This window comes from Vanellus vanellus, assembly GCF_965231255.1.
Source record: "Vanellus vanellus genome assembly, chromosome: 6".
Taxonomy (NCBI): Eukaryota; Metazoa; Chordata; class Aves; order Charadriiformes; family Charadriidae; genus Vanellus; species Vanellus vanellus.
The window spans coordinates 53257383-53272778 of NC_138911.1; the positions used below are offsets into that span (position 1 = coordinate 53257383).

Consider the following 15396-nt stretch of genomic DNA (forward strand, 5'->3'; position numbering starts at 1 on the left):
ACAGTAGAAGATGGAAACTGTACAAAGGTATGTTTGCATCTGCTGGTGGGCTCTCTCCAATGCTTTTCATAAGCCAGAGGAGCTTGTGCCTACTCCCATTTTTATTTTTAATCTCTCAGATGCCAGTGCTGGCTGACTCAGAGCACATCATGAAGCAATAGTTCGCCAACAGATGTGATTTACTGCTTCATGGGGTGCTGCCACCCTGTGCAACTTCTATCTGGGGAGGCAGAGGTGGTGGGCAGGAGCACCTGCCCTGGAAACCTAGCTTCCTGTAGGCTGGCCACCAGCGTGGGGAGGTACCACAGCAGCAGTGCACTGGGATCCTCAAGTGAGCAGGACTTATTCCTGAACCACATGCGTGATGTGATTTTTTAGCCTAAGAGAATGTAGGTTGTGTGTCAGCGAAGGCAGTTGCTGGGTGCTTTGGTGATAGGACCTGCCCTGTAGGTTGCAGGGTTCCCGTTCCAGCACCTGGGAGTTTGTTACCCTAAGCGCTTGCTTGCAAGATTAAAAAGAAGAAAGACAGAAAAAAAAAGCCTTCTGGAAGGGACCCTTAAAAAAAAAAAAATAATGTTCAGTCAGAAGGTTGCTGTTTTACTCCAGATAAAAAGCTATTTTTGCAAGGCAGTCGAAAGGGAAGCAACTTGTTATGTTTTATGGCCTCTGTTGCCCCCTCCAGTCCTACATTAGTAGTCAGTGCTGTTTGGAAAACAACAATCCTGGGAAAACCTGCACTAATAATAATGTCTCAGGGTCATTATTTGATATACATCTGATGTGTTGGAAGTGAAAATTGGGGTCAGAGTTTCCTTTTCTGGCACTGCCAACTTTCTACTGGAAAAGCAAAGCCTGTTTGTAGAAGAGACAGCTTTATAGAAGCTGAAGTGAACTCACAGAGGAACTTCAAGTCATCTCAAAACTTTCTGCCATAAATGTAAACTGCACCTGTAACCTGGCTGTTTGCAACCTGTGAACACGGGCATGCATATGTGTAGAAAAAAATTACACTTAAAAAGATTGTAAGCAAGTCCATTTTTCAATTTGGTGGCAAGCTCGAGGGCACACATGCTGATCAGATGTTTGTTCCTCGGCTGCAGCAGCCGGAGGGAGCCCCAGCTTCACCTTGCAGAGGAGGGGGGCTCAGCTATGGAAACAAACAGAAAAGCACCGACTCCACAAATTTTAAAGCCACGTCACTGTGGGAATAACCAACAAATATTATCTTTACCTTATTATGTCTTATGTCTAATTTTTTTCAAGCCAGATAGACGGGGCACCTTCAGTAATTCCATACTGAAGAGTGTCACTTTCCTGGGGAGGCAATTTGAGAGGCAGAGAGGGAACCAAGAGCTACTCACGCAACGCCAGTGTGGATGGCGGGGAGCAGGCGGTAGAAATTCATACCTGGATGAAGCAGACAAGGGTAATCTCTCCTACAGAGGTGCCCGCCTCATGTAAGGACACAAAGGAAAAGAATTCAGCACAACAATGACACATTTCATCAACTCGTTAATGTCCAGAATGGGTTTTTACACTCAGTTCCTCCAAATAAGTTTTCTAAGGGAAGACATTTAGAAAGGCAAAAGCACTCTCTCTCCTACCTTCGGCAGCTTTGCTGTGCGCTCCTGCCGTGTCTTACGGACTGCAGCCAAAAGATCGCATCTGTCAGCCATTGTACTCTGAAAATGGGCAAAAATGACAGTACGGTGGTGTTCAGTGCTTGTCCGTCTCACGACTGGGTAGGTAACAGGAGCCGGACAGAAGTGGTTACATCTTTTCAAAGGATTTATAAATTAAAAGGTACAGTTTTCTCTCTTTGAAACAATAATTAGGGAGACTAAGCGCTTTAAACCGGGAACTAGAAAGGGCAGGTGACCAAGGTGGTGGCAAACCAGCATATCAGGACCACACATTCTTGACGTGGGGAAGAGCGAAGTCTGACCAACACTAACCCCACATACACCCTCCTTCCCAAAAAAGTTTGTGGTTGCATCTCTTTTTGATTCTCTTTAGGTTTAACTTCACTGTCCCATCTCTTCAAGCCCACTTGCTGGCTTTGCAAGTCTGAGAAACTCCCATCCGGTTTCACATAATCAGCGACAAGAACCACACAGGTCAAAAGCTGAATATTCACTGTCTTCCGTATTGTCCACGAGTAGGATTCTTACCAGCTAGTTTTTTTGTGATAATATAGATGCATGTGGAAATACAACACATTCGAGCGCAGCCAGCTGGTGGGATCAGAGAAGGTAGTTTGGAGATGACGAGGTTAAACAGATGAAACGCGGGAGAAGTGTACTCGCTGAAAGCATATTTTAGCATACAAGGTTTTTAACTTGATGCTAGAGGAGAGAGAGGATGATTGCCAGATTGACGGTTAAGAAAAATGTCGCTTTATCTGACAACTGAACAAACAAAGAACTAGCGAGGTAAATCTGGAACTCCAATATACCCAGGCTTATACTATCATTCCAGAGTAGAACAGTCTACTCAGGAAAAAACAGATTTTCAAGGAAAATTATAGCATTTTTAAAAATAGCCTTTGATGTTTAAAATGCATATAATTAACGACAAAAGTTTTCAGAGATACAGTTGGATTAGTTCTGCTTGGACTGGTTCTCTTGTTCCTGTGATTCTCTATCAATCACGAAAGCAAAACCAGAAATGAAATAATACGTGGAGTAAAAATGGTTACCTCCACCAAAATTAGCGATGAACTTTAAGCAAATACTTGAACGATACATTTTCTTATTGTAAGCACTGCGGAGTCAGACCTTTTATCATGTGCAACAAGAGATTGTTGTTACACGCTAGCACGTGCTTAATACACCAAATGTTAATCGTTTTGAGTAGGATAAGCACACTGCAGAGTGAGGGAAGTCTCCTCTGAAACCTGCTGTTCCAGTCTTAGGGATGAGAAGTGTGTTTGATTCCTGTTGAAAGGCCGAAGATCTCAAGCTTGTGGAACTTGTCATTATAGTGATACAGTTGGAGTGCCTGAGAATACAATTTAATAACCATATTAAATTGGTGCAGGTACGGGCTGCTGTGTGGAGGGGAAGCCCTGTCTTCTCTTCTGCATGGTAGTGTTACTACTTGTGCGGTAAATCAGATGAAAGAACTACCTGAAGCCTTTATTAGGCTTTTGCCCAAAGCTTAGTAAAACCCTGGAGCAAAGGGTTGGCTTAGTTTTCAGCTGGATCAGCCCCTGATTTATCTCACCATTCATCTGAATAGCTATTATTTCTGACACAGGCTGGGGGAGCAAAAGCACACATAGATGTGTGTAGCCACATGGAGACTGGGTCAGCCACAAAGTCCAGGAGCATCCCTCATGCAGGTGACACTGTCCCATTGGCACCAAGGGGAATACTTCCATGGGACGGGCTGTTCACACTGGCATTGCTTGCTTCACTCCTGTGACTGAGGTACCAGAGCAGTCTGAGAGTGGATTGCAAAAGGCACATCTTTCTGTTTATCAACTGAAACAGATATAAAAATATTCTTGGCCTTCTTACTAGATTTAAAAAAAAAAAAAGAAATTACAGCTGTAAAACCCAGTAACTTTATTTTTAAGCTGAAAACTATGTTTAAACAAGTGTTGCTGTTTAATTCATATGCTGCAAGGATTTCCACTTCTGCCTGAAAATTCCTGAATGTACAGTCTTACAGTGATAAACCATTTATAAAAATAGGTGGCTGAGGCTATTCCCAAGAGGTAGAAGCTTGTGGATTTACAGCGAAACTGATTCCAGTGTAAGAAAAATGAAACACATATTCAGGTTCATCTGATATACACAACAGTGGTGACAACTTCTCCACTAGTAAAAGATGACACAATTAGACTGCTAACCTTTCCACTTTGGGAGTTTATCAAGAGAGACCAGGACTTTAAATTAAACAAGAAAAATCAAAGATAAATTCTGCTATTACAGAATTGTCCTATTCTCCACTTCCATCTGAAGCTCTCTTGAGAGACCACAAGTCTGAGATCTAGGTGAAAGCTGCCTTGGTAGAAAAGCTTTGATATTATAAGAAAAGGTGAATAAATATTGTGAAGGAGCATGTCTGTGAAAGGTGTTACAAATTTAAGTAACTGAACTGTGATAGCAGAAGGGCTCAGAAAGAATCGAATTACACAAATAAAGGTTTTGCAGTATCTTTTGGTACACCAGGTACTGTATAGTGGGTGCTACAAGACAGCAGTGCCAGAGCATGCATTATGAGCTGGGACTAGAAAAGAGAGAACAGTTGCCAAACAGAAAAGAGCGGGGGGAAAAACCACCAAGGACAGTAGGAAGAAAACATGCAAAACATGAGCTTTAACAGGGGAAGGAAAACTTTGATGTTTTTGCAGTGAGCAAGATGACACAATTTCTACTGGCTTTTAAATAGATTTGAAAACACTACCTATTATAGCCTTTTGGTCCATTTTACAGAGAACATATGGTCTAAGCACTAAGCAGATATAATTTGAAAGTAGCTTCAGCCTAAAAGGCACATAAAATGCCAGGGAAAAAAAAAAAAAAGAGAGGCAAAAATGAAGAGTTGCCCCAAGTTTAAGTCTTCTGCCATTTGGAGATTCTCACCGGAGTGCACAGAGGCTGTGTCGCAGAGAGATCCTCCACGTATTTGAGGTGAGCAAGCTCTCTGGTGAGCGACAAAGAAAAACATTTGCCGTTATTTTTCTGAATCATCTTCTATCTTGTGCTAAGCACTTTAAAACCGCTTCTTGCGACAAATCAGGCAAATACCAAGGAGCACCCAGTCTATCTGGGAACCTGGAATTCTTCCCAGGCTCCATACAAGCCCAATGTTGTCAGTGAGCAGACATTAGACTACCCCAGCTCACGCACCCAATACTCATTGCAACGAATGACTCTTCTCCTCGCATCCCAGATAAACCTTGGCAAGTATTTGTCTACTAAACATTTGGCCCTATTACTACTGATATGGCAGTAATACATTACCAGCCAACTTTTCCTTCAAGGGACACAAAGTGCAGGAGATGTTGAGAAACAACTATGAAGACGGGTAAGGAAAACTGAAGAATAGCATGTAAATATTTAACATGATCTTCCCAAAGACTACCACAGTATACGTAATTCTTCATGCATTACGTAGAGGCAAAGTAATCTAGCTTCATCAAGAGGTGGAGTTGAAGGAATAAAAAAGAAGTGAAGATTTAAGGAAATCTGAAATCTAAGATAACAATATAGCAGCTTCTTTTCTCTAAACTGGCCTCAGGGCATTTAATTTTGGTGTCGTTCATCTTTGAGGCCAGCCAGCCGCAGGCCCCACATCATAAAAATGTGCTCACGTGCCATCTATTTCTCCCCCTGGATTCGCAACCAGGACACAGGAAAGGTTCCATTTAAAAATCATTTTATTATTAACATAATCTTCCCATTTAGCCAAGTGTGGGTCATGTATAAGGAATGTCGGTAAATATTCCATTTGAGGCTTCTTTTTACATATTTCCATTGATAAATAAACTCTGAATTCACATAAAAAAGTTAAACTTAAATAACTAATATATTTTTGTAACAGGCATACATTGGTAAAATATAAATATTCTTGTACTCAGCCTTTGCTCTAAATAGAGATAACAGTTAGCCACACATCACAGTTATTAACAACTAAAACCAAGAACTCAACTGATTTTCTGGCCTGGACTAAAATAGAGATGGAAACAGAAAATTCACATTTTGACTTTGGGCCAAAAGAGGTTGAGAGGCAGGAAGAGAACAGTTTTATTAACAGCCTTGTTAAAAATAGTCTGCTCTGCCACTGAATTTTAACTTATTCTACATTTGGTAGTTGATTCCATTATAATTTTATGTAACACTCAAGTATCACTAACAAAATATGGCACATCATCCATGAACAATGTAACGATGTTTTAAAACTACCAGGGCAAAAACGTAGGCGATATGAGTGATTTGGTTCTGGCTAGCCATTTTGTCCTCTCAGTCTAACATTAATATATTGCATCACGTCACTGTTTTGGCCACTTTCCCACAAAAGACTGGAGTTTGTTACCTGTAGCTCTAAAGTTTTTCAAACTAACCAGTTACCAGGTGGCCCGAAACACCTGGGTTTCCTCACCCAGAAGTCAGACCAAAATGGGTTGATCAAGACGCCCTCTCAAAGGACTCTAGGAATGATGGTAAAAGGGACCACGGGACTGCTAGCTTCAAGCTCCAGCGCCGTCAGGAAGCATTCCGTTGCGGCATCATCATTGCCTTGAGCCTGCAGCACCTCTCCCAGGCCGTTCCACACCTCATGGGCCGTGGAGTTCACCTGGACGGCATCTCTGAGAATCTTCTCTGCCAAGCTATAGCGCCCAAGCTGGTGAAGTATCAGAGCCTGCAAGAAAACAAAGGGAAAATGGTTGAGATTGCCAGCAGGACTTGCCTGAAGCTCAAATGATAGGTCGCAACAGTGAGATAAGCCTCGGTAGCTCTTGGGTTCAAGTAACGCTTTGTTGTTTGTTTGTTTGTTTGTTTGTTTTTTAAAGGAAAGAAACGACCTGAAGCAGGACTGGAGGAGGCTACACGCCAACAAGGAGTCAAGCGGCTTTGGACAAGAAACAAAGACACTGAAACGCAAAAACTGAGTTGAACAACAAAACCTCCACCCAACCACCAAAAATCACTGAGTACCTGACCTTCCATGTCTAAAGTCCCACTAATGTGTGCACCCTGAAGTGTCCATATCCTGCCTGCACACCTCAGCACCCAGCTCCTGCCTTATACCATGTGAGAGCACACACATGGCACCATCAGCTCTCAGGGATGGCAGTAACAGAACCGAGTTCAGCCCAACAGACGACAGCCATGGTATTCGATTCAACCTGCAGAACAGGAAATGCACTGGGACTAATATTCCATCAGCACTGTATTAAGGTCCAGCAGGTAAATAACTTCCCCAGGAGCTTCCTAGATACAAATTCTTCACCTTCCTCTGCGGGATGGGATCCAATTCAACACCACATGATCCAAGACGATGTCCAAACCCACTAGGATATGGGCTGAGTGAGGCAGTGGAAGTCTCCATCCAGCACATTTAGCTATGTTACTGTGCCAAAAAAGTCAGGGAATGACCCAGTAAGAAAGCTTTATTCCGGGATTATAATAATCCTAACGATGTTATACATTTTTAACTTGTGTTCATGTATTGCAAAATGCATATGATCCACAAATCTTTGTTTTTCAGAGAGGCATCCTGATTACATGCTTACAGATTCCTTGTGACTTCTCCCCTCCCAGCCCCCACTCCTTGGACCACAATTTCTTTGATTTCTCGCTGTACATCTGTCCCTCAAATCCTTTTCAACCTAAGCGCCAATGATTAGAAAGTGCTGAAATTCTATGCAACCTCTGAATTATCCACCATACATTTCTGGAATTCTGCCCACCAGGCTGACTTTCAGCACGGGCAGACTAACTCCTTCCTACAGAGCAGACCATGCTCTGACGAACAATAGAAAGAGCGCTGTATAGTATTGGTAAGTAAATAAATAAATGCAATGAAGGCTAATTTCTATCAGCCTAGCAGATGGTGTCACATAAAGGTGCTAGAGGGCTTTTCTGGTTTGGGATTTTTTTTGAGCTGTCAAGTGAGTCAGCATTTCCAGAGTGAGTGAACAGTACTTCCAATCCAAAAATCAGATAACTCACAGGGTTGGTGTTTTTTTTCCCTGCACGAAAATGATTGTCAGTGACTGGTAGGTATCAGATGTGAAACTACAAAAAATGAAGCAAGGAGGTGGAATATATAAAGGTGGTTTAGTTGCATACACCTAACCTTAGTAAAATTAAAGTGTTAATTTTTGAGACAAGATTATCTAATCAATTTTCATTTTTTTTTCTTTTTTCTGTGCGGATTTGTATATTTTATACTAATAGAACATGTGAGTTCTTTGAATATTGGTAATACTTTTTTTCCTAAATATGCCAGACTATTTTCCCCATTAGCTAAGGATACAAGCTGTTCTTTTCACGACCAAAGGGAAGAACCAAATTTTGGAGATATAAGCCTCTTGATGGGAACAGAAACATGTTATGTCACATCTGCCCGATTCTGTATGGAAAAAAAAAAAAGCGTAGCTGAGATTTTCCAGGTGATCGAACTAGAGCAAATACTAGCTGTTTGCCTGTTGTTATACTTTTCTAAGAATATAAGCTCTTTAGCACTAGTGAAGGAACCACCCTTGCATGGGCAATCAGGTTGCATCCTGTACCCTCATGTTTTGAGGGCACAGCCTTTTAGAGGGAGAGTCTCCCAAAAGTCATTCTTTCATTGGTGTCTCAGGCTGGGATGGTATGAAGACTCCTGCCTTGGGTAGCAGCACTGTGGCAATGAGCTTTGCTTCCAAAGAACCAATGCAGAGAAAATCAGACGCATTTCATGCAGAGCATCAAAAGGACAGTGACATTTGGTCAGTATAGCTGTGGGCTGAGCTCAAACAAGCAATCTAGAGAAAGAAGACCTAATACCCTCTGATTCATTAACTCTCTCAGAATGATGGTCAGATGTCATATAGTGTTGAGTGTCCGGTTTGTAGATCTCCTTCTTCGATGACTTCATTAAAATTCTGAGGCACAGAACATTTCAAATTGGTTTTGGTCCTTGCCTGACTTTCCTCTATTAGGCATTACACTACAGGGAGAAGGAGCAGACATGCCGATCACGCAGCAACATCCTTCAGTGACCTCGCACCATCACCCATCCAAAAAAACTGACCTCCAGTTTACCAGCTGTCAGCATATACTTGCTCTCAATACTAAATCCTTCTGGAAAAAACAAACAACCAACTAAAACAACAACAACAACAACAACAACAACAACAAAAACCAAACCAAAACTCCTCTAAGATTTCCCAGAAATCAATACAAATTATCCTAGTCCTTCACTGGGTATTTTTCTTTGCTTCCTAACTGGAAACAAAATCTCGAAGCTACCAGTTCTGGTCTTTACCCATTTAGCAGCAGATGTCCAGACAACATTTATCTGCAGAATAATGTTAGCTCTCTTGCTTTATGGCTGGAGATGGGCTTGAACAACACATCAACTCTGCAGAAACACAGAGGGGCACCTAAGTGACATATGGCGCACACCTTCACACTTGGCATGTTATCCTCTTCATAAACAGGCACGTAAACTTTTAAAAAAATAAATATGATAGGGATTTTTGAACCTGAATCAATTAGAAAAACTACTATATAATAATTTGAGTAAATAATAACAAATATTAGTAGGAAAGCACCCATTCTACAAAAGATGATGAAAACAGTAAGTTCCTAAGGAATTAACACAAATTTAAGGCAGTGTATTTGTTTTTTGTCCATTTTAAAATGCTTCAGTACTTGACAGAGGTGTTTATGACAACTGCTGGCATCCTGCTAGGAGAAAGCAGGATCTTTCCTGCTATTGCATCTCTTTCACTAGCTTTTTTGCATGAAAGAACAATAAATTTATAACATTTGCTTCTAACACAGTTATAAAAGCCTATAGCGTGTGTGGGCTTCTTCATTTTGCAGCTCTGTACAGATTTTGTTTATTACTTCTCCCCATGTTTGGTTTGCTAAGAATTTTGGGGTTCTTTTGGTTCTGTTTTTTTTTTTTTTTTTTGGCAAACCACTGATGTCCCCTAAGTGTGTTAAGGCATCCAGCTTCTGTCTTTATGTCCAGGATGTCTTTATGTTGTAAACTCTCTAAGCAAATCTTATTTTTCTTTTAGCCAGTTATACATTGTAGAGGTTGATGTCATAACTCAAAAAACCTCCAAGACACAACTCAGAAATGGCACAGGCAGAAAGTGAAGGGAATCTCTGAAGAAACAAAGAGACTTTTTTGTGCCATCATCACAAGAAGTGAAAGCAATGCTTCATGTTTCCAATTCGTTGATATTTATACCAGTCACTCTGAATAATCAACAGTACTGAGATTTGTGGAGTTCAGATGCTCTCTGCTCATGGAAAGGTCAACAGTCCTTTACAATGCCCATGCCATCGTTGGGGCTCACAGCTGGGAGTATCACGGACTTTTCAATTTCAAGAGCCTCCAGGGGCTGGTTTTCTTAAAACAAGTATTCCTGTGTGCTGCTTGCGACGGGGCGGTACTGTAGTCAATACAAATGAGGTTCTACACAAGCCTCACATCACAACAGAACAAAACCCTCTAGGAATGAATAAAAGGGGGGGGCGGAAGTGCTTCCAACTTTCTTCTCTGCCACAGGTTATTTTCAAGATCTTGCTGACTCGTGGGGTGGCTGACACCCAGAGGGCCATGCTGCCATCCAGCGTGACCTGGACAGGCTGGAGAGCTGGGCAGAGAAGAACCTAATGAGGTTCAACAAAAGCAAGTGCAAGGTCCTGCACCTGGGGAGGAAGAATGCAAAGCACCAGTATAGGTTAGGGGTGGACATGCTGGGAAGTAGCTTGGAGGAGAAGGATCTGGGGGTCGTGGTAGACAGTAAATTATCCATGAGCAAGCAATGTGCCCTTGTTGCCAAAAAGGCCAATGGAATCCTGGGCTGCATAGGGAAGAGTGTGGCCAGTAGGTCGAGGGAGGTCATTCTCCCCCTCTACTCTGCACTGGTGAGGCCACAAGTGGAATACTGTGTCCAGTTTTGGGCTCCCCAGCTCAAGAGGGACAGGGAACTGCTGGAGCGAGTCCAGCAAAGGGCAACTAAGATGATTGAGGGCTTGGAGCATCTGCCTTATGAGGAAAGGCTGAGAGAGCTGGGACTCTTTAGCCTGGAGAAGAGAAGGCTCAGGGGAGACCTTATTAATGCATACAAGTATCTAAAGGGTGGGTTGAAGGAGGATGGAGCCAGGCTCTTTTCAATGGTTCCCAGTGACAGGACGAGGGGCAATGGGCACAAGTTAGAACACAGGAAGTTCCGTTCAAATACACGGAAAAACTTCTTTACGGTGAGGGTGACAGAGCACTGGCACAGACTGCCCAGGGAGGTTGTGGAGTCCCCTTCTCTGGAGATTTTCAAGACCCGCCTGGATGCAGTCCTGAGTAATGTGCTCTGGGCAATCCTGCTTTAGCAGGGGAGTTGGACTAGATGATCTCTAGAGGTCCCTTCCAACTATGAAACTCCATGATTCCGTGACTCTTTCACGGAATCCAGTCTGGAGTCACAAAGTCTCCCTCTAGTTGGTCAATGATTTTACATGTGTTTCCTCCCTCAATCATCACGTGTATGCTTCATTTTACATTGCCCTACATACAAAACTGTTATTCTTTGCTTATTTTGCCAAAGCATCTGCCCAAGGTTTGTTTTTATAATGCTCAGCCAAACAGGGCCCAACCCCTGACTGAAGGCCCTTGGCACTGTTGTCAAAACAGAAGTAATTTGTTATTTATTACTCAGTATCTCCTAGGTACCTACGCAAATACAGCCCAGAAAAACAGCAATGGAGTCTGAATAGACAGAAATATCTTAATGTACCATCAAAAACATTTAGCTGAATAACCTTCATTTATACTTGCGTGCCCTAAGGAATGGGGATTATATCTTCTGTATTTTAGATACTGTCTTAGGACTAATCATGTTTGGCGTCTTAATTAGTGACACATCACAAGAGTTATGAGAGTGATGATACAATTAGACAAGAAAAAGTTAAGAGGATATGATATAGAAAGCAGCAGGCTGATCATGAGATCAAAAGAAATACAGCAAAAGTCAGTAAAACAAAGGGGAAAATAACACAACAGTAATGCAACTTTTGCGGTGTGTTGGAAGCCTCTCAACCATGCAGCCTGGGAGAAGGACTTGGATGTATCAGGCAGCCAACAGGATGACAGTGTGGAAAGGTGCCAGTGTGAAAGAGAAAAACTCAACTGACATCAGGAGAGGTTTCCAGTAGAGAGAAAGACAACAGAGGCTTTAGCAGCTGTGCCATACACAGCTATAGTAGAGCCCCCTATACACAGCTATAGTAGAGCACTTTGCAACTCCTCTATTCAACAAAGGTCGTTCAAACTGCAATAGGCACAGAAAACGACTATTGAGACAATCAATTAAAAACCTTAATTTACAGGAGGAGACTAACAGCCTTGGTTTATTTAACCTAGCAAATCAAAAGCTGAGAGGAGATGAAGTTGCTCTAAAAACAGTAGAGAGAACAGAATAGAGAAAAACTATTTTAGTTAGAGAATAACGTTGGCACAAGAATACATGGGTATAAATTGGCTGTGAGTAAGTTTACCAAAAAAAGGTGAAAACATTCCTGGCAATTGGAGCAGTGAGATTTTGGAACAGCCTTCTACTCGCAGTAGCAGGGTGCAAAACAGTGTTAAGACCGAGTCCTACAGGAACAGCTTGCACGCTCTGATGGTTATGAGGAAGAGATTTGTCTAGAGGGCCCAGGGACCTCCCACTGCTCCTGTTCCAGTATCAGGTTCTCCCTCAACTGCATTGAGAGGAAAGGGTGGTAACATTTTTATGCCTATAATTGATGCCTATAAACTTGATGCTTCTGTTGTAAGACCAAATTTCTCTTGATTCCTTGGGATACACTGAAGAAGCAGGTGCAGAGAAATGTCCGACTAACGAATACAAAGATTAAAAAGCAGAATTATGCTAGGTACCCAGCTTATTTCTGAAAGAAGAAAACTACTGTGACAAAATTAATGGATTCTGAAATATTCAAATGCATGGACTTTTTAAAAAAACAAAACAAAACAAAACAAAAAACAAACAAACCCAACACCATATTCACAGTCTTTTGGGCACAGAAAGATGCATAATGGAATTTTCAAACGCATGGAAGACAAGATCAGCATTCACTTAAACAGGACCTAAATCCTTACTCCACCTAGATAACTTTCAGTATGTCACTACATATCTATCTGTATGCTAGATAAACAAGATACCTTTAAAGTTTGGTCTACGGTGATGGTGCAATAAAACCAAGGATTAAAATCAAGACCTTCCTTCAATAAGCCAGAATTATATTTTGATATATATTGGACACGTCAAAATTATATCTTGGCATAGTTATTTTTCCCCTTGCAATTCAACATATTAAGGTTATTTTTCATTACCTAAATGTAAGCATTTTTAAGAAGGAAAACATTCCAATGAATTCTAATTTCCAAATGCAGCTTTACACAGTCCCCAAGTAAAACCTTCAGTTAGCAAATGCATCATTATTTATTGATAAAATATCCCTAAGAATCTGAACAATGTGATATAACAAGCAATAATATAACACTACAATTGCTTAAATAAGCACGTAGTGTAGTCTTCAATGCAAAGGTATCGTTTTTTTCTGCAAACAGGATTTCACTCTTTGCAAATTAACCTGTCATAATGATTAACCAAACAGTCAATGGAAAAGACAAATCTGGAAAAATAAACATGGGACAGAAATGTCTTAAAAATTACTGAAGTAGCTAATTTCTGATTTTGAAAACATGACTAAAACTAGTCGTTTAGAGGAGTCTAGTAAGGTCACTTTTTTATTTGCTTTAGGGTAAATGAGAAGCTAACATTAAATTTTTTTTCCATGAAACTAATTTTTTAAAAATTAAAGCCATAATTATCACCCATTGTACGTCTCACCAAACCAGAGCTTTATGATAAAGTGCTAAACAAGATTTGGGGGGGGGGCAGGGGGGGGGGGGGTAACACTACAAAGATCCCTGTTGTTTCTTCAAAGTGACTAAAAATTTCTGCTTAAGAGAGCTGGAGGTTTTCTTAAGGTTTAACCATCTGACAACTACTCCACTCCTCCTGGAAAATAAACAGTTCTCAATCTCAACAGAAGCACCACTTGAGATTTTTACCTTTATTCATTTGATATCAACAATTTCATTTTCTCTAAGAAAAACATAGACTATAGGTGGGAGATGAACTGAAGTCTCTCGTAACAGCAGAGAAGGAAACTGACAACTGGGAGAAACGGAGAGTAAGAGAAGAAAACATGTGGCCAACCTAACATGCAAAAAAGCATCAGAGACACTCACCATGTTTAAGAATCAGAGCCTGTTGACCTGCAAAAGACTCAACTATGGAGATTTGAGTTCTACCAGATAAGATATTAATATTAATTTTTTCCTAGTAGGTCTATGACGTGATTAGTTTGCTAAAGAGCTTCTGAATTTGTATGATGCAGACCTTATTTAGCTAAAAAATACCCCTCAGAGCTAAAAGTTTCCCTTGCAAAACCAACAGCTATAAGAAAACTTTACAAGCATAGGAAAACAAAAACCGGACTGATTTTGCTTTTAATGATGAGAGCAGGGAGACAGAGAACAGTGGAAATACTACTTGCCTGGTTTGCTGATGACCTGCTGAAGCCCAATAAGCTAGCAGCTGCAAATGTATAATCAGATTTAGCGCTATAAAGATGTGGAAAAGAATGATTTTTTTTTTTTTTTTAAGTTACAATAAAAGTCCTAAAGAACTCATTACATCCAACTCTTCAGTAATTTTCCCGGTTCACTATTTATTTTTTTTTAAACAAGTCCCAGCCTGCCTAAGAGAGAATGATAGAAACATCCCATGTTATCTAAAAAACTTGAAAATCAAGGATTATGACCATAAAGAGTTACAAAACTTAATATGCAATGTATGCATTGCAAATCCATATGCACTGTAATTTTAGCATCACAAAACTGCCCCTTGTTACATGCTGCTTTTTCAGACTATTTTGCATGTGTTAAGGTGGCTGCTATTTTCAAACAAATCTATCAAACTTGAAGGTTTTCCAGAGACTTGACAGTGGTATGCTATAATAACGAAACAGAAGTGTTAGCGAGGCAAAATGAGAATTTGTCATGATATATGGAAAAATAAGTAAAATTCTGCAGCTGATATTTCCCATCTGTGACAAAAATACATATTTTAAATGTATTCTATAATCAGTATTTTACACTTATGTAGAGCGAAATAGCACATTATTTATATATTATGCTCTTCTATTTTCTTTTTAGCTGATGAATTTGTGCTGAAACGTGTCCATCTAATGGAAGTATGACTTTGCACAAGAAGTCATTTATTAACTCCTTCTTTCGAAGGCATATACCATGAACAGTTCTATGTTTAGTCATTGTTAGTAACTATTTTCTGCAAGTGTGAAAAAATTGTGACATGGTGCATCAGTTTGAAATAAGCCATTCCATCAGAAAAAGGATGAATAAACATAGTTCTACGTCTGCAATGACAGACACAGATGCATTTTAATGCAGGGATTTTGAAGGGTGTCCATATTCTATTATAAGGTTTAAAAACCACTGGATTGGCCGCCAACACTTACAAATAAAAATAGTTTTCCATTTAAAAAATTACTTTAAAATAAAATTGAAAAAGAAACTGCAATGTATATGTAATTTGTTTCCAAAATGCAGAATATGTAACTACGTCTTTCA

The 15396-nt window shown here is 40.5% G+C and overlaps 1 protein-coding gene across 3 annotated transcripts in view; it reads right to left on the reverse strand.

Annotated features, from left to right (window-relative positions):
• Positions 1-5383: 5383 nt before the first annotated feature.
• TTC7B (tetratricopeptide repeat domain 7B) overlaps positions 5384-15396 on the reverse strand; it is a gene marked incomplete at its 5' end in the record, with an annotated part of 153719 nt that continues 143706 nt past the window's right edge. For all 3 annotated transcript variants that reach the window (XM_082485834.1, XM_082485833.1, XM_082485835.1), the window contains one exon: positions 5384-6372. In XM_082485834.1, coding sequence (XP_082341960.1) covers positions 6151-6372 — 222 coding nt within the window. In that variant the 3' untranslated portion in view covers positions 5384-6150. The remainder of the gene's footprint in view (positions 6373-15396) is intronic.